Source organism: Sinocyclocheilus rhinocerous, unplaced genomic scaffold (genome assembly GCF_001515625.1).
Source record: "Sinocyclocheilus rhinocerous isolate Xijiao unplaced genomic scaffold, SAMN03320098_v1.1 scaffold2022, whole genome shotgun sequence".
In the NCBI taxonomy this organism is placed as follows: Eukaryota; Metazoa; Chordata; class Actinopteri; order Cypriniformes; family Cyprinidae; genus Sinocyclocheilus; species Sinocyclocheilus rhinocerous.
The window spans coordinates 171,349-198,446 of record NW_015664210.1 but is presented as its reverse complement, the minus strand read 5'-3'; the positions used below and the strand labels follow the sequence as shown (position 1 = coordinate 198,446).

The following is a 27,098-nucleotide window of genomic DNA, read 5'->3' as shown; positions in this document are numbered from 1 at the left end:
ACGGTCTAAATCCTGACTGGAAATCCTCACAGATACCATTTTTGTAGATTTTGTAGATGTAGAGTTAAAATGAATTTAAAATAAACATTTTGAATTGAATTTTCGAAAATTGACGTCATCTTGCTCAGACCAAAGTTAATCGCTCAGTACTTTTACGGGATGAATTTGCAAGCATTCTCTGTGCAGTATGTGAATGTTAAAACACCTGTTACTTTACTTAATGTAAAATAAAATAAAATAAAATAAAATAAAATAAAATAGGAAATTAATAAAAAAAATGAAAAAAGTCTATCAGGAAGTCAAAAAAAGAGAAATACATATGAAACTTTTTTTATTCCAACCAAAATTTACAAGTATTGTAATTTTACCAAACTCATAAGTGGAAGTATTTAAACATACGATTATTAGCAAAGACGCTCATCCATATGGACAACACCCAGCTGAGCCTAATCTATCTGATTTGAACCTCTCATGCTCTTTCTGTCTGTTTCTCTCTCGTTCCATCAACCCGCTCCACCTTTGACCTGCTTCAGCTCGAATCAGAACATCTCTGTTAATAGATGCTCTTGTATGGTTAAAGAGCTCTAGCGATTACCACTACAGGAGGGCATTCTGGAGAGAAAAGATCACTTTCTGCTTGTCTTGGCCATAGCGGGAGGTACAGGAAGAGAGAACGGTATTACTCAAGACTTTACCACTGATAAATGAGTTCTCCCATCAGTCCAGAAACGAAGAAATTAAGTCATTTCCCCTTCATTGCACTCCACATGTGGTCATCACTGCCGTCTGTGGCTGTGCCCCGAATCAGACAGAAAGGCCTTGTTGTCGAACCCAGAGTAATCAGATCCCGTGATGGTTTTCTGACATGATGTGGTTCATTTAGGACTTGTTTACTTGCGTAAAATTATTATTAATTTGGCTTATAAAAGATTAAACTGTTGTGTATTTTCTCCCTTAAAGATGTTAACAAATGTAAAGAGTTTGTGCTTGTGGATTTGTGTGTGCGATTGTGACCTACTGACCTTGACTTCCTCAGCAGGGCACCGCATGCTCTATTGACCAAATGATGGAGGAGATGAGAAATCCTGATGGGAGAGGAGCCCTGACCTTGAAAACACAAGCACACATGCTTCATGCAGTGAGGTTATCTGAGGTCACGCTCTATTGTAGAGTATGTGTGAAGAGTTCACTCCCTCTCTAACCTGATCTGAGGCAGCTTGACCTCAGAGAAAGGCCGTCTAGCGATGAATCTCTCAGATCAATCATAATAGCAGGGCTCTCATTCAGATGTGAAGTCGTGGGATATGAGATATAACTGTGCCTGGAGTGTGTGCGTGTAAACATGCTATTATGAGGCTGAGGCAGAGATATGGGGTCAGGTTGTTTAATCTATATTACATCATATGTCTTGAACTCTTGTGTTTAACCCTTAAATGGCTTTTGCATCCCGAGGGATACAGATATTGGAGAGCCTTGGTGAGGAACAGTGAGTAAGAGAAAACTAATATACTTGGAATATAAACTCTGGTATCAACACTCTATCTTTATTTAAATATAAAATCACAAGATATAAACTATAATATTAAAAATAAAAAGCAATGTTTTGAAGATTATTTACGTCCTATCTGATGCAGTAATAGCAAATAATTTTCTGGGGCATTTTGTGGATAGAAAAGAATAGCAAAAAAAAAATTAAAATCTGCCATTATATCTACTTACAACATACTCTTTTACTCTATCATATACCTTCAGAAGACTTGAAATATAGTGAATTAGTCATATGGACTCCATTTATGGCACTCTTTTTGGAGCTTGACAAGACCATGGTCGACATAAACTGCCATTGTATGGAAAAGGAGCCTGGACGTTCTGCTAAATCTCCTTTTTTGTTCACCTGAAGAAGAAAAATCATACTTGGTTTGAGCGACATGGATACAGGAAGACAGAACTAGTGTGAACTATTGTGTAAACTATTTCTTAAATTAATAAGTACAGTTAAGTAATATTAAAAACAGTTTATTTCAACATCATGGTCATTTTAAATAACGTCATATGCCGTAAACAAATTACCTACAGTAAGACACATTGCAAAAATACAAAAATAATGTATTTTACTCGGTGAAACTTAAATGCTTGGTTAAAACTGTAATCTCAACAGAGAATTCTATGTAAATAATCCTAAAGCATGCACAATCTCATGTACAAATAATATATTTACATACATTCAACATGAATGCAATTTTATTTTAGGTTAAAAAAAGTGTTGTTTTGAAAAATGTCCCCAATCCAGACATTTTTAGATCAAAAAATCTTTGTTTTGAGCATAGTTTATAGATTAACAGGTATATAATTTTAGTATACCATACCTTGCCCAAAGGGGCTTTAACAAAACTAATAGATTCTGAAGTATTTTCAAGATTAGTCAAGATGACTGGTGTTCAAGTGGGTATTTTTGAATGAAAAGGTTCATTTTTAAATGAAAGAATCAGTGGGTCACTTTTAAGGGACTGGTCAAAATAAAAACAAGACTAATGTGTCATTTCACTGATATTTCTGAAAGATTTTTTGCTTGACTGGAGATGATTCATTTCTGTCTTTGTATTTGGTTTAGAGTTCATTTAATCCACATCCAGAGGCTCCATGGGCATTGCGATCCTTCTAACCTCACACTCGAATCCAGGCCTCATTGGCGCCTCTAGTGGTGGCGTCGGTTCCTGTTCTTGCGGAGCTCTTGAATGTGCTTCCATTTGCCCTTCTGTTTTTGCTTCTTCTCTTTGTGCCAGAGCGTTTCGCAGTACTCATCCAGAGAGCGCACAGGGCCGCTCAACATGCTCAAGTAGTCTTTATAGCGCTGACGGGGTTCAGTCATGGACGGAATTTCTGATGATTCCCGTATAGCAGGTTGGTGTGCGTGGATCTGTCCGCGGTCCAGGATGTGAAGAGAGAGGTGGAGGAGGGTACGGGTGAAGCTGTGCTCCTGGGAGGTGCAGAAGTACAAACCTGCATCGCTACGCTGGAGCCAACGAATCAGCAAACCTCGCTTGGTTATCAGCACACGCTCGTCCGGTTTGATCTGCAACAAAAACACAATTATTGATTCTTTCATAAAAATCAACCACACCAACAAATACTTTGTTGGGCAAATGACAACTTAATCCCAGCCAAGTGGTGAATTTATGTGTCACTTGTTGGGTTTACTCTCATAAATCATTCTGCCAGAAGCCCACAGCGAGACTCCCTCAAGGTCAGAGATCAGTCTTTAACCTCAGTGCTCCACTTCTTGCTGACCTCACATTATGCCATCTGATTGATCATTAGAATCTTATTAGACAAATTAGACAAGCTGACCACATGTTAATGTTAATGAGACAGAAAGAAAAAGGGGGCAGAGTAGTGCTATGCCCTTGGTCTTGTGATTTCAGGGTCTACTTTGAACTCAAGGTGTTTGCGTGATCTATTGCCGTGTTCTTTTTCCAATGTGTCCATCTTTCTGGTGACCTCTGACATAGGAAATGCTCTGTGTGTTCAGTGCATACAAACCCGTTTGTGACCATACAGACTAAAAATATTTAGAAATCTGATTAATTTGAATCGAAAAATTATTCTTCACTTTGATTCATTTGATTCATCATTTAAAAAGTCCCTGTGTGTGGTATTTTTGTAGTTAAAGCTTTTATGTAACTTTTTTAAAATAAAAAATAATCAGAGTGCAAAATATAAAAAAAGAAATAAAAAAACATAATAAATCATGTCTTTACCCATATATGATAAACCTATAATAACAATTTCTGTCAGGGCCACTATCGTCAAAGACGACAATTAGCAAGCATACAGTTTGGATTGGCGGTATGGTTCTGTTCTGGGCAAGAACTCCCTGCGCATTCATGCAGCCTAGCATGGATGTGATCAGGGAGAGCAGCGATACCCACCCCCCCAGGGTAAACAGAACAGAACCAACATAAATGTATAGCAGATATCGTTAAAGTTCAATAATTTTATGTACACATAAAATTAGTCTGATTCAAAGGATAATCAGAAGGCTGAATTCCTGACTGACAGAGGAGGAGCTGGGGATGGAGGAGGGTAATTAGCTATTGAGCAATGCGAAAACTGCTGATAATACTGAGGGACCTTATATATGAATGCTTAGATAGGTGTTGTATTCCTATAGGTAAATGGGAATCAGCTGAGAGTCAGCTGATGCGAGCTTGACTAACGTGACCTGCCAGAGCTAACGCTACGCTTGATTTATATTTTAGAAGTGTCGAGACAGATTTCACAGGAAATTTCATTTTATTTGCCCATCTGTGTAACATCATGTTCCTACACAGAGAAAAGTAGCTCAGGCTGTGGGTAGCGTGAAGCTGAAAGTTTGTTGTCATAACAAACAAGAAAAATTGACCAAGGATCATTCAAAATGAAAAGTTTTCAAAATAATGTTTGGAAAAAAAGCAACAAAAAAAGATAAGATGTTCTATATCCACCTGAACGCCGGTGCCTCGAACCACATTCATCCACGCAAAGTTATTCCGTAAGAGGCATGTATATTTTGTTTTAAATTATAGTGAGCTAAAGTTATATAGTGTAGTACTACTGATATTGCACTTTTTATTCAATTGTATAAATCAGGCTTATTTTAATTACATTGGTCATATTTATTATAAATTTAGGTTCAAGATTGATGTTGTCAAGCAAAATAAGATCCGTTCACAGATTTCGATTTCAATTTATTAAAGGGGTCATATGATGCTTTTTTAAAGATAATTATTTTGTGTATTTGGTGTAACAGAATATGTTGACATGCTTTAATGTTCAAAAAACACATTATTTTTCAAATACTGTACATTATTGTAGGTCCTCTATGCCCCGCCTCTCTCAAACGCTTCGTTTTCTACAAAGTCCCTCCTTCCGACAAGCGCAGTCTGCTCTGATTGGCCAGCTGACCCAGTGCATTGTGATTGGCCAAACACCGCAAGCACAAAGATTCCTAAATGCATCTACTTTCGGAAGGCCAAATAAAGTGCTTTTGCTTTCGCACTTAAACACACAGCGTCTCCCTGACATGCTGCATCAACACTACTGCTGTTCCTGAAACCACGCCTTCTTTCTTTGCGTGATCATTTGGGCGCATTATGCAAATATTTCCACATGGTGATGTAGATATGTGGGGGCGTGTTAGAATGAGCCGTTTTAGGGGGGCGTGGCAGAGTCTTATCTTTGATAAAGAATATCTCTTTGGTTTTGAGACTTTAGTCTTTGCAACTTCAGGGATCTTATCTATGCACAATCAGCTTGTAACACTCCAAAGAGAAAGGAAAACTTGAAATCGCATCATATGACCCCTTTAAAATGAATCAGCTTGGCCGGGTCATTTAAAATAACTGATTCAAAATAACAATTTATTCATAAATCAGTCATCTCCACAATCTTGAGTCATGCTAATATTTTCTAATATTTTCTTTCTCCAATATCAGTTTTCCATCTCTTCACCTGCCTTCCTTTCCGTTCCTGACTGCTTATTCTTTCTCTCTCATTTTATTTTCCTGTTATCTGTGTTTTTGAGCCTGCTGATTTCTCCTGCTAGTCACGCTGTTGTCGTGGACTAAATCAATACAGCTGTGCAGCATGGAGAGAAGGGAAAGAAAGCTTCAAAGCATACTGAAGCTCTGTAAAACACACACAAACTGCTCACTGCTGCATTGACTTATGCTGATCTTTCTGCCATATAAAGGATGCTGCAAGGAAATGCAATAGTATTGACTGCACTAAACAACTCTTTATATTTGCATTTTAAATTTGGAGTATGACTTTTAAGTCATACATGTGTCAGGAATGAGAAGAAATAGGGTGGTTTCGCACTGTCTGCAGCACCTGTAACAGCTGGAACTAAAACATAAAGGCTAAGGGCACAAAAGTGCCAATATGAAACGCGTGTGTATGTCATGGTGTTCTGGTGTGTGGGTGTGTTGTAAGTGAACGCGTGTGTCTGTGCTTTGTATCTTGGCAGTATATCATGGCGTGTAACTCCCGCTGAAGGTTTTACTGGGGGGCAGGAGGAAACTGGCCTCTGATCACAGACGCAGATTTAAGCACAGCATTGGTCTCAGTGCCGGGTCAAAGGCATTAAAACCACGATACGAGGCCTCTGTCTGTCTGTGCCTGTCCGCACACCCCTGGTCTGGCTGTGGGTTTTGAGAAAGAGAGAGATGGCCCAGAACCTTCAGCACAGGATCTCAAATACGAGCTGGCCTGCCGGTGACCCACAGTCCTATGGGAAATTATATTTAGTTGTAAAAAGAGGGTAGTGAAGAGTGTGGAAAATTGGGTAGAGGAATGGAGGGAAAAAGATGGACAGAAAGCATGAAGGAGCGAGTCCTGTTTAGGGTTGGGAATCGATAACAGGTTCTTATTTACATTTTTAAATAATGCTGGCAAAACTTTGATGATGTTTGGTTCCGTTAATGATTCTAGAATGTCAGCATCATTCCACCGACATGTCTAGAACGTCATAAAATATGATGCATATTAGACTATAAAACTTTGCTGTTGTCATGTTGGCCTTTATATCTAATTGACTTCATTTAAATTGTATTTTCAAAATGTATTTATTCTATTTTCTTAGAATCAGCATACTGTAAACCTGTTTATTGTGAAAACAATTAAATAGAATTAGTTGAATATGGTTCAAATATGGCTAATTATTATTTTTTTTATTTTTTAAATAAAATCTATTCATCACAGCTAATAAAGACAAGGTTAAAATGACCTCAGTATCTGCACTATGAACTTTCCACTACACACATAGCTCCATTACTACTCACTTGAAAGGACTGCTGTTTACATATGCCGCATAAAATCTGTTTTAGAAAATAGCACAAATACACTCCCTCAGGCAGTTTAAAGGGACAGAGATATCTGAAAGACAGATGTATTTGTATGTGTTTCTAAAGTAAGAAGGGGAAACAGTTAGTATGCATGTCACCCAGGTGCATGACACCAAATCAACAGCAGTGAAGATGAGATGAGATTAAATGCGTAGGTGTAAAACATTGAATAAGAGAGATGAATCCACCAGTGAAGGTCACTTCTTGACGGTACTGCTGTGTTCTGTATCTCTGTTTGTGTTCTCTCAGTTTCTGAGCCTCAGGCCATTTTCAAGATTACCAACAGAAATGTTCCAGTTCTCTTTTTCTCTGTTACAACATATTGTTTAGTAAGACGAACTTCAGAATTATGCAACATCTATTTTATCTAAGCATCAGGGGGTTGAGAGTTACTGTAAATCAGTTTCTAGAGTGTGTGCAATCATAAAAAGCCTGTGATGCCAAAAGACATTGTTATGAAAGAGAAACTGTGGCTGGAATATGCCCAGGCTATACTTTATACATTTATGCTAACTGACGTTTAAAACACTTCAAAACAAAACAGTACTAGAGTGCTTTTTAAACTCCATTTTATGGTACAACCATTAATTTTAGTGACTTTGGTTTTGTTTATATGGTTCATGCAATTAAACAATTAATTGATCAACTAAAAAAAAATCACCAACTAATTTTATTATTTGCATTTGCATTCTTTGTGAAATACTTAAAATAAAAAATATAAATATAAAATACTTATAAAATACTGAATTTTGTAGTGTAGCTAACTACTTACCAACTGTCACACAAGAGATAGCTAGAAAAATGGGTGAATAATACACACACACACACACACACAAAGGCACAGACTGAGACAGATGTATGTTGACTATACCTCTTGACGGTGGTCCGCTCCTGGCTTCAGTACAAACCAGCAGATCAAGGCCTGCTGAGATTGTGAAACACACTCAAGAAAAGAGGAGTTACTCTCTACTCCATACAACACCTTCTCCTCGACATTCCACCCTAACACTGCCAAAGAGAGAGAGAGAGAGGGGGGGGGGTTGTGTTGAGATCCATTAGGTGAGCCCCACAGGACAATGCAGCATCTTAAAACAAAACAGGGCTTTTAGTGCTTTTATGCTCCATATGCACACATACACCCTCATATGCCTCCTTACCATCCTCTGTGTCCCAACAATGGCTGGATGGGTCTCCATGCTTGATATCTTGTCTTCTGGCCCTCCTGTAAGAAGACATGAAAAGCCTTTTTTTGGATTCAGATTCATTTTGATTACATTTTAGACTCCTTGAACAACCAAAACTTTTAAAGAGCTGCCGATCAAATTAAGGCAAATTTATATTTTTATATTGTTCAGCATCCATTCATTTTTCATCCATATTGTGTGTAAAAAATATTTTTTAAAATCCTTATCGAGTAAATCACGAACAACTGTTATAAATCCAAAATAGCCAGAGCAATTAGAACAATACCCATCAAAACATAACTGGCTAATCTAAAGTTTAATCTTCAGAGCAAGAAAAATATGAATCTTAATGAAGCCACAAAGCGAATTTCAAACAGAGCCATCTGACAGCCAAATAATCTCCAAAATAAACTAAAATCCCTCTCTCTGTGTGTCTCCCTATCTCTCGCTCGCTCGCTCGGACTGACCTGGCCTCCTTGCGTCAGTGGCGGACCGGAGAGCCGGGGAGAGAAAGGGCAAGAAAACTTCTCTGACAGCTCACATACATCATCTCAACAACAAAGCAACTTTAATCAATTTGCCTGTCCAGTCCAGTCCCACTACACCCTATGGCACAGGAAAAATCAAATATTTATCATTTTCTTCTATGTGCTGAACTCCAGGAAACAACTCACCCTGGAGAAGTAGGTCAGAAAGAGGGCACCACAAAGCCCTCTCTCTCTTTTAACTTTCTGCTATCCCAAAAACCTCAGAGCACCAAACTGCACACAGTGCACATCTCAGGGATATCGTAGGACACATGTGGCTTTGCGGTTTTTTGTGTGTGTCGATAAGAAGACCGTTAAACAGAAGTGCTGACTCTGTGAATCAATGTCAAGGCTTTGCATCGACTCGTGTTTGGGACAATGACTTTATCGGTTCATGTGTGTGTGTGTGTGTTACCTCTTGGATGCTGGAATGTATCTGGAGCACTGGGTGCCATCCCAAGCGCAGTAGGGGTCTCTAGCCAGGCAGCATTCTGCACAGCCTTGCCCATAAATATGGCACCTGTGCAGGGACACCTGCACCAACCCGTTGCTTCCTCCAACAAACAGCTGCTGCTGCACACACAAACACAAAGTACTAAACCAGGTGCAATGACAAAAAAAGTGCTTACTGGAGCAAACTCTTTAAGAGAGTTATCAATCAGCATAATTTGTCTTTTTTGTCCAAAACACTCTAAACAGAAGAATGTGTACATGTGACTCAGAGAAATAAGAAAACCATGAACACAACAACAAGAAGAATAAAAGTTACGGTGCTATTGCTTTTCTCTCAGCATGAGTCTGGAAGTCACAGCAGATCTTCCCATATAACACCCTTGTAAAAGCAAATGTTGTTCAGGAACTTATTTGAAACCATTTAGTGATTTCAAGAGGTAGCATTCACCGTAGAGAATTAGAGGCAGAAGTAAAATGTTGATGAGATAATGACACAAAGATTCCATCTAACCCCTGTATTCTCCATATAATTTCTTATCTGTACTCTATTATCCTCTGCTATTAAAAAGAAAAAAGGCCTTAAAAATAAATAATTATGGAAAGAACTGGCCAAGTGGCCCGCCGATGTAAACATAAGGTTCTATCTTTGTGCAGAAGAAAGGAGGATAAAAGCTTTAGGGTGAACTGCAAACCTAACCATGAACTCCAAAAGATAATAAGAGATAATTAGACAAATAGGAGTGTAAAGGAAAAATGAAAGGAATGGCCAAGAAACAGAAGAATCAGACTTATCTGTGAGACTCTGATAAAACAGTACAAAACATTGGAGGCTATAAAAAAAGTCTATTATGAGACCAAGGCCTGAGAATATTGCAGTTGCTTAAATATGACAAAAAGTCCTGTAGAACCTCTGAAACAAAAACAGCTTGCTGATGAATGTCATTTAAATAATTTATACAATTATTTGTTTTCTTTCTTCATTCCAAGCTAAAGATTTAGTTAACTAGAACCAAATTTAAACTTCAGTTCTTACCTGCTTTGATGAGATTTCCATGTTGAGGATTGGTGAGGGACTCTGGATAAATAAATGCACCAATGATGTTATCAGGTGAACTTTTTTGCTTATTATTGTGTTTTGTTTACTAGTGTTTGTTTATTGTGTCGTTTTTTATTCATCCATACATGTTTCATATTTGAATGTTTGCGACTTTTACCTTAAACACCTGTAGCTCCTCTAAGAGGATCTCCTCTGTGTACCAGTTTTCTTGAGTGATGCTGACAACCTTCAAAACTGATCCCATATCTGTACAGACATACACACACAATTATGTCTCTTAAGCTCTACTGCCATCTGCTGGTTGATCAAAATGAAAGCTAATTAAATAGCTTATGTACTCTGCAAATATACTGTAAAAATGTTTTTTTTTTTACGTTATAAATAAATTAAAAGCTACTGGATTATGTTTTAATAGAAAATACTATTTCTATTTTTATACCTCAAAATTTCACATTTAATTCAATGTGTTAATTATTTGTGAAATTTAATAGCAATTTCTCTTTTTTTTTTTTCAGTGTACAGGGCTTAAAGTGAATCAAACCTTTACTGCATTTCTGGACATTATAGGTATGAAGAACAAGTGTATGTTGGGCAAAATTATGTTTTTAGGCAGTTCACTAGGTCATTATAGCTTTTCAAAATACCAAAATAAAAATGCATCACACTTTCTTAATTTTCTTCAACATCATATCTAGTTGTTACAAATCACTAGTAACATTTGTCTTGTTTTTCTTACCTGTGCCCAAGAACATAACAGCATACTGTCCGTCTTCAGCTGCCACGCTGTCCACTACAATCTGAGTGAGCCGGTACTCCGTATTGATACGAGTGAAAATTGGTCGGCCCGTCATTGGGTGCACAAAGTGGTACATTAGCGGGTGCAGCCGTATAAAACTGATGACTTCATCTGGGAAGTCTTTAGTCGTTTTTATATGAGGATCATATGTTCGACTGGGGCACTATGAAAGAAAAATAAGATATTTAGTTATATATTTAGAATATATTACAGCAAAAAATTATTACAAATATGCACTCACATAGTGCATAATCATGAATGTTGTGTTTTTGTTAACCAGAGATGCCCAAACGAGGGTCTGCGGGCCAAAGTTGGCCAGCCATGCCCTATCACAAAAGCGGGGAGAAATAATAATAATAAAAAACATATATATATATATATATATATACTGTATATATTTTTTAAACCTTTTTCTGTTTTATTTTTGCATTGAAATGTAGAGAATACACATGAATTTAAATTTTTTTTAATGATTTGTGGCCTTCATAGTGAAAAGTTTTGGCACCTCTGGTGTAAACAGCATTTTGAGGTATGTAAAGAATTAGGTATTCAGTATATAGTGTTATGTCTCCCTCTAGTGGTAATGTAAAAAACTCCTAAAAGTCTCAGTGACTGAAAGGGAGACAAAAAAAAAAGCACTGAAACAGTGTTACTAACAGTGCCTGGTCGTGGGTAGGGGATTCTGCCTTCAAATTCCACCCAGCGATGGTCCGGACCCTCTTTATGAGCATACGGTCCATTAAACACCGCACGGATGTCTTCCATGTTATAGACACACACGGCTGATCCTTTAAAGATAGAACTGTGCCCAAAAATACAAATAAAAAAAAAACTAAACAACCTGAATGCCACAGTAAAAGAAAGGTCATTACAAATGGGCAACTTTATACAAATTACAATGTTTTAAATTGCTATATTAATCTATAAAATATATTTAAACTCATTTTATATCACATCAACAATTACACATTTCAGAATGGATTTCAAGCCACAGTACCCAGACCAAAAGCAATGAAATATCGATATGCACGCTTGTAGGAGCTGTGTCTCACCTGGTGGTGGTGAACACTCCGTACACCATTGGATTTCTTTCATCTTTTCTAGGCAGGAGAAAGATGTCCTCTGTAACACACACACACACACACACACACAATAAAAAAGTGCACAATTAACATTTTTTTTTAATGCCAAAAAGTATGATAAAACTGAAATATGTTTGTGAGAGGGAGCAGGGACAGAAAACACATCACTTACGTAGCTCATCAAAGTGTGTGTCCACTCCATCTGGTCCAGGAATGGAGCACACAAGTCTTGCTTTGAGGAATGTTGTCCACTTGTTGGTAAGACTTCTCAAACCTCCAACATCATTCTGCATGCAAACACAAGGGCATACAGTCTCTTAATTCTGTCGTGCTAAAAGCACATTTATCATTTAAATCCTAAATTGTATAGACTTTATAATAAAAATGAAAAAAAAAACAGCATTTGGTTCTGATTATAGCGGCTTATCTAATTAAGCATGAGACTGCAGAAAACCACAAACCCCTCAGTTACACACAGACTTAAGAGGTACACAAACACGCACACAAGAGAGACAAAGAAAGAGAGTTCAAGAAATCGAGAAGAGCGAGTGAGGTAGTTTATAATGGGAAAATAATGACCTTCTCTGTGAATTCACAAAGAGCAGGTTTCTGTCTTTAGATGCACAATAGAGCACTGAGAGGTCTTAGAATGAGAAGACATGCTGAGAACACTTAAATGAATCTCCTCATTATAACCAGAAGGGTTTAATCAAAGGACTCCAATGATTTCACCTACACCCACTTAAAGCAGCAAACATATTCCTGCTCTGCCATTATCCCTGTTGAATAACACACACACTTGAGAAAAAGGGGGGGAAAGACCTAAAAGAGGTTTTGGAGTGGCGTTTTCCAAATTCTTTAATCTTCAAAGATGCCCTCTCTAGTGTTAGGCCAGTTATCCAGTGAGGACTCTGGCCTCAGATAGCTTTACAGCTCACTCCTAAAGCTATAAAAACCTGCCCGCTTCAGTCTAAGAATTTTGCAAAAGAGCTAGGAATTTTTATAGCACACAGCCCTGGAGGATGAGTCTACAGCATTTTTATAATTGCAGGCTGACAGGTGACTTGCATGGACAATTACCTAAAATGACTACAGAGCTCTCTACAATATTTGATTCTGATTGGTCAACTGCAGCATTCTGCATTCTGAAAAACAACCGTTTTTCAACATAAAGTATAAACTACCGTTCAAAGTTTGGGGTAGGTAAGATTATTAAATCGTTTCTGAAAGAACTCTCCTACAGTATATTCACCAAGGTTGCATTTATTTGATAGACAATACAGTAAAAACAGTAATATTGTGAAATCTTATTACAATTTAAACTCTATTTAAATATATTTATTTTAAAATGTAATTCATTCCTGTGATGCAAAGCTGAATTTTCAGCGGCCATTACTCTAGTCTTCAGTGTAAAATGAAATAAAATAAAATAAATATATACATACATACAAATTTTACTAACCCCAAATGTTTGAAAGGTACTGTACCTGTATCAGTGCTGGTTTTATGTCTCTTGTACTCATGGTCACTCTTGGTTGTATCACTATGTTTTCTCTTTATTCTCACATAATACAATAATTTTAACTCAAAACAATATTTAATAAGCAGTATAATGTACATTCAGACTATACATTATTTTCTTCATAAATTAAAAAACAGAATAAGAAAATGTATAGCTGTCTTTCCTACTGTTTTTGTTTAAAACACATGGCATTTGTTTATTGCATTGATTATCCATGTGAACACAAGAGCAATGGAGGGTTTTAAAAGTTCAAAACAAGATTAAATGTAGCTAAGAATATTAAATTTAAAGGTTTTTGGTGGGTAATCGCCACCCAGGATCACAAATGGCAAAATTACTTACATCTTCTGTGTGCTTTGATGACAGCCTTGTGGAAGAGACCTTTGTGAAGGGAATCAATTAATCACTTTCTTTAGGGAACGACCTTGGAAATAGAGTTAATTTCCCACAGTGCCCTTCATGGATATAAAAATGATGCATTTGTGGTCAGTGTGATGTTTGATCTGTTGTTCCCGATCTTGACTTCAGACTTTTTTTATGGATGGTTTTGTGTAATATCCCCAGCCTTCATAGTGAACTCTTGTTAGGGGATGGGCAGAACACAATGTGTTAACACAATGGAGTCACTTAGCACACTTATTTCCCTACGCAAGGGACTTCCACTGTCATCATGAACAACGACTTGGGCAGCAATTACATGGCCAGACCTCTGCTATGATTTACCCCGCCTGACAACAGTGGTTTGGTCCGCTTTCAGCATATCACATTAAGGGGAACGTACCAGGAAGCCTCCCCTCCCAGGGGAAGCACATTTAATCTTATGTGATAAGGAAGGATAAGATAGATGAGGTGAGTTCCTCTCTGATCAGGAAGCGTGAGGACAGGTCTTACCCGGCAGATCCGGGCGACACGAGACAGCACAGTCTTGTCCGTAGTGCTCCCATCACGGGACGCCTCGCGGAAAAAGAAGTAAATCTTGTCATCGTCAGGGTTGTAGGTGTCCGCGATGGGATGGGCGGAAATAAATTTGCCCTCTGTGGGGACAAAAGAGAGAAAAGCTGGTCAGTTGTAATTGATTTCTGTGATGCTAATCCACCAATCACTTTATAAGACTTACAAGAAAGTGCAGAGGCCTATTAAAAGAGCTAAGACCCACTGTTTGTGTGTGTGACAGAGTATAAAGACAAAACTGTTTCCTACTGTTTAGTGTAAATGCTAGGCATTTCCTTTTAGACTCACAGCAGACCGTTAAATGGGTGTTTAGGGTTGGAAAATAGACTGTGTGGGTTTAAAGAGCTCTAACATTCAGAGGGAAACCAAAGGTGGAAGAAAGACAGTCATTAACTCAATGACTAGACAAAGACTATATTATATTGGACTCTCTGCAAATGACTAAGACCCAGATAGAGGGGAGAGAAGAGGAGAAAAGAGAAGATGAAAGTGCCAGCAGTTGGTAACTCAGAAGATGTCTATAAAGGATTGGAGTGTTACTCTCAGAGTCCAAGCAGAAGATATACTGTATCAAATTTAGTTTTTTATATAGATATTTAAGAGGTGCAAGTCCAAAGATAATATTTATGAGCTATTTGACACTTTTATGGGCATATCAAAAGGCCTGAGTTGAGCTAATAACAGCAAATGCAATTTTGAACACACTGGCAACTCACACAGACCTGACCATCAGTTTAATTTTTCTGTGCTGGGTGATTTGACTCATCGTTTCTTATGATTTAAGGATCTTTTCTCCTAATTATGTGAGTTATATATCATAGACACACAGGCAACACGCCTCAAATGTGGCACCTTATTATGCCGTGATAACTTTTCCACAGACTGTGAGAATAAATCAGTTTGTGGTATCAGTATATGTGCCTTTCTATTTTCTGTGGTTTTGGTTTTTCTCAATCTGTCACTTATGCTTTATATGTGTGTTAGCATGAGTGTGGGCTTGTGTGTGGCCAAAAAGCTGTTTTTATATGCACTACCATTCAAAAGTTTAGGTTAAGTATTTTAAAAAAAAATGTTTAAGAATTTTTTTTTTTTTTTTCGAATGGATGCATTAAAATGATCAAAAGCGACTGTAAATACATTTATAATGTTACAAAAGATTTATATTTCAAATAAATGCTCATCTTTTGAACTTTTTATTCAAACAATCCTTATAAAGATATACTATATTACGGTTTCCACAAAAATATTAAGCAGCACAACTGTTTTCAACACTGCTAATAAAAAGAAATGTTTCTTGAGCACCAAATCAGCATATTAAAATTATTTCTGATGGATTATCTGACAATGAAGACTCGAGAAATGGCTGGTAAAAATTCAGCTTTGCCATCAAAGGAATAAATTACATTAAAAAAAAAAACATTTAAATAGGAAACAGTTATTTTAAATTGTATTATATTATTGTATTATTATATAACATTACGCAGCCTAGGTGAGCATAAGTGATTTCTTAAATTAAAAAAAATGTAAAAACTTACCGACCCCAAATGTTTGAATGGTAGTCTATATACAATAGTCACAATAGGAAACTACATTCAGGCTGCCCATTAATACAGTACCTATGGCTAAAATGCAACAACTAAATCCTCACTGCAAAATTCCTTCATTAAACATTAGCATAAGACTGCCCACATTAACAGATCAACGGTTATTCAGTATTCATTAAATAAAAATAAACAAATAATAAAAAAAATAAACCTAAAAACTCTGTAAGCTGTGCCTATAAGGCTGTATGTCATTCACTGAGTGCTGGTATGAGTGTATTGAACCGGACTGGTGGGTAGCGCTGACCGTTGATCCAGTAGTCCTCGGAGATGTCTGTGCGAATGTACTGCTGATCTGGGGTTGGGCCAAGAGAGCGGCTAAACGTGCTGTCCTTGCCCAGGAAATCAGACGTTGTGCCAGCATAGAGATACTGATCTGAAAACATAGAAAGTGAGAATCTCAGCGTAAACACTGAGCTGTGGTCAGTCAGGCTGCAGGCACGTTTTGTACAGCTGACCATTAAGTCATCGGCATCAGCATTCTCTTGTTCTCTTTTCCTCACAAGTGTGATATACAAGCCCAACTGAGATATTACAGTATGCTCCATAAATAAATTACCGTCTCCATAATATCCATGACAGCTAAAATGGGTTTATGGATTATGTTTTTAGAATCGCTCAGCGATTTCTATCCGAGATATCATTTTGGTGTTTGGGCCTCCACCCTACCTCACCCATCTCTCAGTGTATGTGGTTTGGAGCAAATCTCGATGACATCAAGGAGAACGTGCTCTGTGTTCTCCCAGAGTTGTTCCCTGTTGCTTATGCCTGTCCGTGTAAATAAACAAACACACTCAACCACACTGTTGAAGGAGGAGTTCAACCAAAAGTAAAAAATATCATTTGCAATACTTACTTTAGATTTTAACTTAAACTTTGGACTTAAATTATAGTCCTTTTTGCACACAAGGCTGGATGATTTTATTATGATTTTTGGGCTTTTTTGGAGCTTGTCACAAAATGTTTTCATTGCATTACATTTTTTTAAAACTCCTTTTGTGTTTCATGCAAGTCAATCTTGGAATGACATGAGGATGAGTAAATGATGACATAATTTTCACTTTTGAGTAAACTATTTATTTTTTAACGTTCCTAATTCAGGTCTTTTTATGAAGATTACATTTTAGCAATCCAATTTCTGGTAAGAAGGAAGGATCTGTGATGACTAATGGCTGTAATTAATCAAACTTTGTTCAGCTGTAAAAATTCAGGCTTCAATACAACCTACAAAAATGGAACACAAGAAAAGAAAAAGGAAACTTTGGAAAGTTTACAGCTGGTATTCTTGACAGGGTGTGACATTTCTCTGCAGCCCTCCATTGGAAACATAAAGGTCAGTTTAACTTGAAGCCAAAAACAAATGTATGACAGACAGTACAGAGGAACCAGATTTTTCTTGGGTGAAAGCCTATCACGTGCAAAGAGTAAAATGCTCTTTACATCAGGTTTGTGTCTTTTAGATTCAGACTCACCTGTGAGTACTGAAGCAAAAGGCTGGTGTGGATCAAAAGGACATTTCATTCGGCCGGATTCCACAGTGTTGCTGTGAATGTGCAACCAGCTGTCCTGCAATCATTACACAAAACAATCACCATTAATATTTAGCATACAGGAGAAATGACTTAAGAATGCTTTAAAACTCTTTCAAGAATACGTCAATAAAACAGAAAACCTTGACAAACTCAATATACTCAATATGTGTGGAAACAGTCAATAATTTAATTCCTTGCCTCTTTGTGACCTTTGACCTCTAAGAAAGCACAGGTGGGGTGGAATGCTCCAGTGCCACAGGCGTAGACATGTGTCCGGTTATAGCTGTGCAAAACTCGTATGAAATTAGCACATTCGGTCTGAGGTAGAAAGAGAAAGAGAGAGAATGTGAGCATGTGCAGTGGCTTCAAAAACTGTTTGGACATTTATAACACATTTAATGTATCGATGGCATTGCATTAAATAGCAAAATATCTAACAAATTAGTCTTTATCAAGAAAGATATCATAAGCATACTTTTTAAGTGTTTCACAAAAAAAAGTTTGTAAGATTTCAGATGAAAAAAATCAATATTCTGTTAAAAAGTACCCTGGTTGTTGGAGGGAACTGACTTCATACATTCACTAAAAATCACCTTGGGATGAGAGTGATGTAATATACACTACTGTTTAAAGGTTGGTAAGAAAACATTTCTTATTATCAATGTTGAAAACAGTTGAGCAGCTTTATGTTTTGTGGAAAGTGTGATACATGCAGTGAAGTCTGCAATAAAAAAAATGTTTAAGAATTTTTTTTTTTTTTTTCGAATGGATGCATTAAAATGATCAAAAGCGACTGTAAATACATTTATAATGTTACAAAAGATTTATATTTCAAATAAATGCTCATCTTTTGAACTTTTTATTCAAACAATCCTTATAAAGATATACTATATTACGGTTTCCACAAAAATATTAAGCAGCACAACTGTTTTCAACACTGCTAATAAAAAGAAATGTTTCTTGAGCACCAAATCAGCATATTAAAATTATTTCTGATGGATTATCTGACAATGAAGACTCGAGAAATGGCTGGTAAAAATTCAGCTTTGCCATCAAAGGAATAAATTACATTAAAAAAAAAAACATTTAAATAGGAAACAGTTATTTTAAATTGTATTATATTATTGTATTATTATATAACATTACGCAGCCTAGGTGAGCATAAGTGATTTCTTAAATTAAAAAAAATGTAAAAACTTACCGACCCCAAATGTTTGAATGGTAGTCTATATACAATAGTCACAATAGGAAACTACATTCAGGCTGCCCATTAATACAGTACCTATGGCTAAAATGCAACAACTAAATCCTCACTGCAAAATTCCTTCATTAAACATTAGCATAAGACTGCCCACATTAACAGATCAACGGTTATTCAGTATTCATTAAATAAAAATAAACAAATAATAAAAAAAATAAACCTAAAAACTCTGTAAGCTGTGCCTATAAGGCTGTATGTCATTCACTGAGTGCTGGTATGAGTGTATTGAACCGGACTGGTGGGTAGCGCTGACCGTTGATCCAGTAGTCCTCGGAGATGTCTGTGCGAATGTACTGCTGATCTGGGGTTGGGCCAAGAGAGCGGCTAAACGTGCTGTCCTTGCCCAGGAAATCAGACGTTGTGCCAGCATAGAGATACTGATCTGAAAACATAGAAAGTGAGAATCTCAGCGTAAACACTGAGCTGTGGTCAGTCAGGCTGCAGGCACGTTTTGTACAGCTGACCATTAAGTCATCGGCATCAGCATTCTCTTGTTCTCTTTTCCTCACAAGTGTGATATACAAGCCCAACTGAGATATTACAGTATGCTCCATAAATAAATTACCGTCTCCATAATATCCATGACAGCTAAAATGGGTTTATGGATTATGTTTTTAGAATCGCTCAGCGATTTCTATCCGAGATATCATTTTGGTGTTTGGGCCTCCACCCTACCTCACCCATCTCTCAGTGTATGTGGTTTGGAGCAAATCTCGATGACATCAAGGAGAACGTGCTCTGTGTTCTCCCAGAGTTGTTCCCTGTTGCTTATGCCTGTCCGTGTAAATAAACAAACACACTCAACCACACTGTTGAAGGAGGAGTTCAACCAAAAGTAAAAAATATCATTTGCAATACTTACTTTAGATTTTAACTTAAACTTTGGACTTAAATTATAGTCCTTTTTGCACACAAGGCTGGATGATTTTATTATGATTTTTGGGCTTTTTTGGAGCTTGTCACAAAATGTTTTCATTGCATTACATTTTTTTAAAACTCCTTTTGTGTTTCATGCAAGTCAATCTTGGAATGACATGAGGATGAGTAAATGATGACATAATTTTCACTTTTGAGTAAACTATTTATTTTTTAACGTTCCTAATTCAGGTCTTTTTATGAAGATTACATTTTAGCAATCCAATTTCTGGTAAGAAGGAAGGATCTGTGATGACTAATGGCTGTAATTAATCAAACTTTGTTCAGCTGTAAAAATTCAGGCTTCAATACAACCTACAAAAATGGAACACAAGAAAAGAAAAAGGAAACTTTGGAAAGTTTACAGCTGGTATTCTTGACAGGGTGTGACATTTCTCTGCAGCCCTCCATTGGAAACATAAAGGTCAGTTTAACTTGAAGCCAAAAACAAATGTATGACAGACAGTACAGAGGAACCAGATTTTTCTTGGGTGAAAGCCTATCACGTGCAAAGAGTAAAATGCTCTTTACATCAGGTTTGTGTCTTTTAGATTCAGACTCACCTGTGAGTACTGAAGCAAAAGGCTGGTGTGGATCAAAAGGACATTTCATTCGGCCGGATTCCACAGTGTTGCTGTGAATGTGCAACCAGCTGTCCTGCAATCATTACACAAAACAATCACCATTAATATTTAGCATACAGGAGAAATGACTTAAGAATGCTTTAAAACTCTTTCAAGAATACGTCAATAAAACAGAAAACCTTGACAAACTCAATATACTCAATATGTGTGGAAACAGTCAATAATTTAATTCCTTGCCTCTTTGTGACCTTTGACCTCTAAGAAAGCACAGGTGGGGTGGAATGCTCCAGTGCCACAGGCGTAGACATGTGTCCGGTTATAGCTGTGCAAAACTCGTATGAAATTAGCACATTCGGTCTGAGGTAGAAAGAGAAAGAGAGAGAATGTGAGCATGTGCAGTGGCTTCAAAAACTGTTTGGACATTTATAACACATTTAATGTATCGATGGCATTGCATTAAATAGCAAAATATCTAACAAATTAGTCTTTATCAAGAAAGATATCATAAGCATACTTTTTAAGTGTTTCACAAAAAAAAGTTTGTAAGATTTCAGATGAAAAAAATCAATATTCTGTTAAAAAGTACCCTGGTTGTTGGAGGGAACTGACTTCATACATTCACTAAAAATCACCTTGGGATGAGAGTGATGTAATATACACTACTGTTTAAAGGTTGGTAAGAAAACATTTCTTATTATCAATGTTGAAAACAGTTGAGCAGCTTTATGTTTTGTGGAAAGTGTGATACATGCAGTGAAGTCTGCAATCTTTTAAAAGACAGGTTTGAGTTAGAGAGGACAGGCTGTGTATTGAAATGTTCATTCAACAGACATATATGCTGACTGATACTTACAAGAGGGTTTTTGCCAGCCAGTATACACATATCCACCCTGTCTCTTGGAGCTGGCCAGCTCAGCTGCAAGTGAGAAACACACACACACACACACACACAAAGCAAGTAAATTCAAGTAAAAATACGAGCAACAAATACCTTCTAATTTAAATAGTCAGCATAAGTGTTTACAATTGTCTCTCAGGGAATTGTTTCAGGAAGGTAATTCAACTATGAAGTGTAAACCATACAAAAACTTTGATTTAGACTGAGATCAAGCCGAGACTCAAAGTAGGATTTTAAACAAAGTTTAATCCATTGTATATTTAACAGATGAAAAGCTGTACACATGAAATACTGCACAAACATGAGTTTTGGGTTAAGCACACAAGAGGGAGGATGACGTACAGATAAAGAGTGATGAAGGGGCTGCTGGCCCTGTCTCTGCACACATGTTATAAAAAGCTTAAGCGCTTAGCACACACAGGCCTGACCTTTGACCTTGACCTACCAGAGCTGTCTCTATATGTATGATGGCAATCCATAATTACACGTACTCGTGAGACGACTTTACATGATGATGCTTTGAAGATTGTCATGCCTACTGCAAAACGGCTCAATCTGCACCCTCCACCATACAAATGAAAAAGAGTGCATGAACACATTACATAAATGCGCACACACTCGCATACAAAGGTCAACACAACAGGAAGACCAAAATATTTTGCAGATGGAGCTCTGCCTCCACCTCTGCATACTGTTAATAGTATAAAATATTATTCAAGTATATGTATTGCCCAAAACATATATTTCAAATATATACTAAATATATGATATACTAAGTACGAGCTAGGGAAATATTTTCAAAAGCCAAAATACATGACACAATGCACTTTAACAATTTAGATTGAAAAAATATAATAAAAATATATAAAAATATATGAAAAAAAAGAACTAAAACCTATGAAAAATATGAAAAATATATCTATGCAAATATATTTCAAAATCTATATTAGAATTACATTTTAAGCCATTTTTGGTATATTTTTTAATGCATCTGAAAATATATATTTTTTGCCATATGGGTGTCTTTACATGTATGTGAGAAAGACAAAAAATGTTTGTGTGTGTGCATATGTGTGGGTGATCATGGGACCACTGTGGACACAATGATTGAAAGGTGTGATAGTGGTGCTCAGGAGCTCTGTAGGGTGATGCTGAGGGAATATCTAGATGTGACAGTGAAATAACTGTGAGAACTTCTTGAAGTGAAAGTATGAAGTGAACTAGAGGAACTATTGAGGCAGAGACATGCAGAGACACACATAAACACACTTGAACACTCACTACCACGAATGTATTCATAAGCTAAACATATACAGAGACTCTCACACCTTGCTATCAGTGCTATATTTTTGTGAGATTAGAAAGGTATAAACAGTTTTGATTTGTACTTAGTTTAACCCAGATTGTGTTGTCTAAGTACAAGAGTATTACCAGTCGACAAGTCAACAGTTTTATAGGAAAAAAGGGAAAATAATTTTGTTCTCACAATAAAGCATGCACCTGTTTGACAAAAGACAGACAAACACATACAAACATAAAAATTATAAAATGACTTGGCTCTTGGACCAGTAAAGTGACCACCTACGAACAACACTCTGGCAATAAATAGTACCGCACTGATCATAGCGGTAACGTTTGCACTGCCAAGCACCATTTTTCTTCAGAAAATATACAGGATCTAGTTTACATACAATGTTTCACACAAAACATGCATTTGATATCATTATATTCACCAAATGACAAAGGGGGGGGGCGGTATTTATAATTATAAGAACAAGAAGAGAACAAGAAACCGGATTAATAAAAAAATTAATAAACTGTTCTAAACTGACTGGGCGAAACAACATGGTCATGGTTCATTTGGTTTTTCCAAATGAAAGAAATCTGTCAACCAGTCTGAGAGTGAGTGAATGCTCTTCTAAATTATTCTATGTGAAAAAAAATATATGTTTTGCCCCAGACCACACATAGTGTAAAGTCTTTACGTGCCTTTTCACGGAGACCTGATTCTGCATGTCTGCAGGTGTGAGCTCTTTAAGGTGTATGTATTTACCGTTTTGGGGTGTTTATTGATGTTGTCTGGGTCCAGCAGGTAGATTTGGTCTTTGGCTCCCAGCAGTAATCGGCTTCTTTCTTCATCCAATAGGACTGTCTGAAAGCGCTGTCCCTCGCTGGAACCCACAAACAGCACCACACTTCGAGAATAGATCAGCTCTGAAGAAGTAAAATGAGGGTGAATACACATATGAAAGCACATAGCATGTACTATATGCACAAATAACTTGTGTATCAGAACATTGACTTGTGCAAGCATATAAGAGCTTTATGTGCGCAAGTGTACATTTGTCTAAGCATTGCAGTGTAGCAATGAATCGGAAATTTTATCATCTCACCGCTATTGCCCTTTCTCCCAAATCTCTCACTCTTGTAATATACTGAGAGGCACCATTACCTCTATATTCCATATCTACAGTAACCATAACCTCGGGGCTATCTGTCATCTATGTGTTCAGATTCCATCCTGATAAGGTTTCATCCTCTCTTTGCATCAGCCCATCTACTAAACCTCCTTCCAGGACTGCGGCTCTCTAGGACCGAACTTGCCTACCCCTGCTCTAGCCCTTACTTCACCTGCTAAACATGAACCAAAAGTCTCTGAGCTGTCTGAGAATTCAGCTGGATCTAATCGTCAAACCTATCAATTCTCACACGTCGACACAATGGCAGATTAGCTCGATGGCTCATTTGCAGTAGGTTTTATAGTTCACTTCTGCTCTCTGAGGGAGCAATGACACATTCTGTTATTCTCGCTGAAGAATGCCGGTTAACAGCTTAGACAGCTGAGATCAGATTGGTGTTTGCACACAATGAACATAAGCCAAAAGTTGTCATGATACACAAATAAGCTTAAAAGTTCCAGGCTATCAACACCAACATAAGAGAGGTGGAAAATCTGAAAAGGTGACATTGTTAAGCCTTGTTCATACTCTCTTTGGTACGTACAAGCTGATACATAATTCTTGAGATATTTTTGAAACACGTAATGGCATTTGACTAAAGCACGCAGTCTTAGTAGACTTGGACAGAGTTCTAACATTTCTCCACCCAATATTCTGCTCTCCATGCACACATTCATAACCATCTGCCAGCAGCTTCAAAGCAAGATAATCTGGCAGTGTGCACTTAAACACTATAGAAAGCAGGTCTGTAGATTTGTTTTTTTTTTCTGATCCTCTTTTTCTTCTGTTTTGAATTCTGAATTTTACATATACACACCATTCCATATTCATTCTTTCCATCTCTTAGTTTTCAGCTAGCTCCCTACATGTCTGCTACGTATGCACATCGTTTAAACAACCATGTTAGGGTTGGGTCATGGGGTGTCAGACTTATGAGTCTAGAGAATCAAGAAGCTGAATAAATCCTAGGACTTAACTATTAATTATCTGGGGTGCAGGGTTGAGGACGGGTCATTTCTGATCAATATTTATAAGACCAAAAAAATCCTCTCCAAAATAAAACCCCATTCATGCTAATGCCTGACTAGCTGACGCTAATCTACTCTGCAAACAGTTTTAGGTCAGAGCCCTGCTGAAAGATCCCTGCTTTACAATGAGGTCTAGAGAGATTTATCTGGAGTTCTGGAGCATTATCTGGACCCTCAAAATAAACTCTCACTTCCTTTCATAGCAGTAGTCTGTAAATTACAGCTAAACAATGTTTTTTTGAGGATATTTTAAATGTGCATTGACAAATCCATTACAAATATTGAATGCTCTTTCCTAAGTAATACCAGAGACGAAATAATGAGGATAAAATGGATCTCTTGCCTTTAAAGGGATAAAGTTCAAACCTATATGATTTCTTGGAAGGAGACATTTAGCAGAATGTTTGCATTCAACAGAAGGGGATGGGTACCAAGGTTTGTTAAGCTCCAAAAAGGACAAAAAATTAAAAAGTAGTAAGTAAAAAGTAGTCCAGACAACTCAAATATGCATATTTAAGTAATTATTGACCAAATATTTGTCTTACAGCTGTGGTCACCATTCACTTTCATTGTATGAACAAGGGAATCTTAGATATTTTGGTATAAATAATTGACATACCCTTGTTATATTTGTGTTTTGAAATATTTTCAAATGTACGCTTGGCAAACAGTTTTAGAATATTCCCATTCAAAGACAAAGAGGCTATACTAAGTAAAAAGTAGTCCAGACAACTCAAATATGCATATTTAAGTAATTATTGACCAAATATTTGTCTTACAGCTGTGGTCACCATTCACTTTCATTGTATGAACAAGGGAATCTTAGATATTTTGGTATAAATAATTGACATACCCTTGTTATATTTGTGTTTTGAAATATTTTCAAATGTAAGCTTGGCAAACAGTTTTAGAATATTCCCATTCAAAGACAAAGAGGCTATACTTTGCATGACTAGAAGGGCCATTGCCAAAATGGGCAAAGTGAACAGACTCCAACAAGAACTTATTATAAGTAAAATTTTATAAGCTTGCAGAGTAATGCTACACTTCTGTGGTTTGCTGATCGTAGTGGCTTAATAATCATTCTTATAAGAAACGCAGACTCCCTGTGGAAACATAAAGAAAGTATTGTCCATTCAGTTCAATATTTACATTGTGCTGTACAGTTCAACCTTTCCACTACAAGCTATTTCAACCTTACAGGTACATCATTTATCTTCAGGCAACAGCAAAGCATAAGGGTCGATGAGTGAAATACAAACCTATGAAGTAATGGACAATTTGAGGGGTTGACAAATTAAGGTATCCCCAGCTATACGCCAGAAACTGGGCCACACATTTAAAGCTAATGTCACAGAGCAAGACTTCTTTTAAGATTTCTCAGACGGTAAAGGATTACACTCTTAGGTGTAATCAATATCCTGCCTTTGGTTTGGGAAGAGAGCCAAACTAGTGGAAACTAGTGTAACTCTGTGTACAGTACATTAGGAAGACGCATGATCATATTTATGACCTGCTTGTTTTACATCTGTTTAGAGAGCCACAGCCAAATGGGAGCCATACAGTTGTAAATTCATTGTATACTATACTGTGAGTTCTTAAATTGCTGTTTTCCTATTGCAAAACAAGGCTTTGTGTTTGCATGCTTCATGTTCATGACTCTGCCATGCATGTCTATACCATCATGCATATACACTTTATGTCAAACACAAGAATATATACCACTCATAAAACAATCAATAACCTTCACTCAAGACCCCCATGCCGAAGGAGACTGTCTTTAATAGAAATATTTACACAACCTGAAGATAATATTTTGATGTGTTTCACTGGACATTGTCAGCTAGGAGTGATGTTAGCGACAGAAAGAATATTGTTTACTTGACTCCAGAGAACATTATGAGATGTACTATATCTAACACAGATCAGATGTTCCCCTTTTAGCCTTCCTTTAAGAGAAAAACAAGAGGAACTTACTGCTGATCGGCCTTGAGGTGTGCACGCAGCCCTGCATTCTTCTGGATAATGACACACTCTGTTTTAAAGGAGTGCAGTGATACAGAAATGGTGCCTATGTTTTTATGAGAGCATCTGCTCAGATGATGGATTGTGAAAGACTGTACTTCTGCATCCTCTCCAACAGGACCAAACATGGAGCGGAACAGCAAGTTTTAAGATCAAACAGACCCGCTCAGTGTAGCTTAATGGATTAGAAAATCTTGTAAAAAGACCAGCAAGAACCAATATATTATACATAAATGTATAGGATATTATAGACAGTTTTAAATGACTATTGCAAAAAATAATTTTCTGTTCAGTATTTTTGTCTTGTTTTCCAGCAATAAATATATATATATATATATT

General features: G+C 37.0%; 1 protein-coding gene across 1 annotated transcript in view; it reads right to left on the bottom strand.

Annotated features, from left to right (window-relative positions):
• Positions 1–2,268: 2,268 nt before the first annotated feature.
• Positions 2,269–27,098, bottom strand: part of LOC107729993 (semaphorin-3D-like) — a 28,608-nt gene continuing 3,778 nt past the window's right edge. The window contains exons 2-17 of the mRNA XM_016540735.1: positions 23,301–23,461; positions 21,203–21,265; positions 20,587–20,706; positions 20,329–20,422; positions 19,104–19,232; positions 14,397–14,539; positions 12,156–12,270; positions 11,954–12,023; positions 11,559–11,703; positions 10,842–11,064; positions 10,263–10,351; positions 10,082–10,123; positions 9,011–9,168; positions 8,042–8,106; positions 7,756–7,892; positions 2,269–3,073 (exon numbers count right to left, since the gene is read on the bottom strand). Coding sequence (XP_016396221.1) covers positions 2,696–3,073; positions 7,756–7,892; positions 8,042–8,106; positions 9,011–9,168; positions 10,082–10,123; positions 10,263–10,351; positions 10,842–11,064; positions 11,559–11,703; positions 11,954–12,023; positions 12,156–12,270; positions 14,397–14,539; positions 19,104–19,232; positions 20,329–20,422; positions 20,587–20,706; positions 21,203–21,265; positions 23,301–23,461 — 2,132 coding nt within the window. The 3' untranslated portion in view covers positions 2,269–2,695. The remainder of the gene's footprint in view (positions 3,074–7,755; positions 7,893–8,041; positions 8,107–9,010; positions 9,169–10,081; positions 10,124–10,262; positions 10,352–10,841; positions 11,065–11,558; positions 11,704–11,953; positions 12,024–12,155; positions 12,271–14,396; positions 14,540–19,103; positions 19,233–20,328; positions 20,423–20,586; positions 20,707–21,202; positions 21,266–23,300; positions 23,462–27,098) is intronic.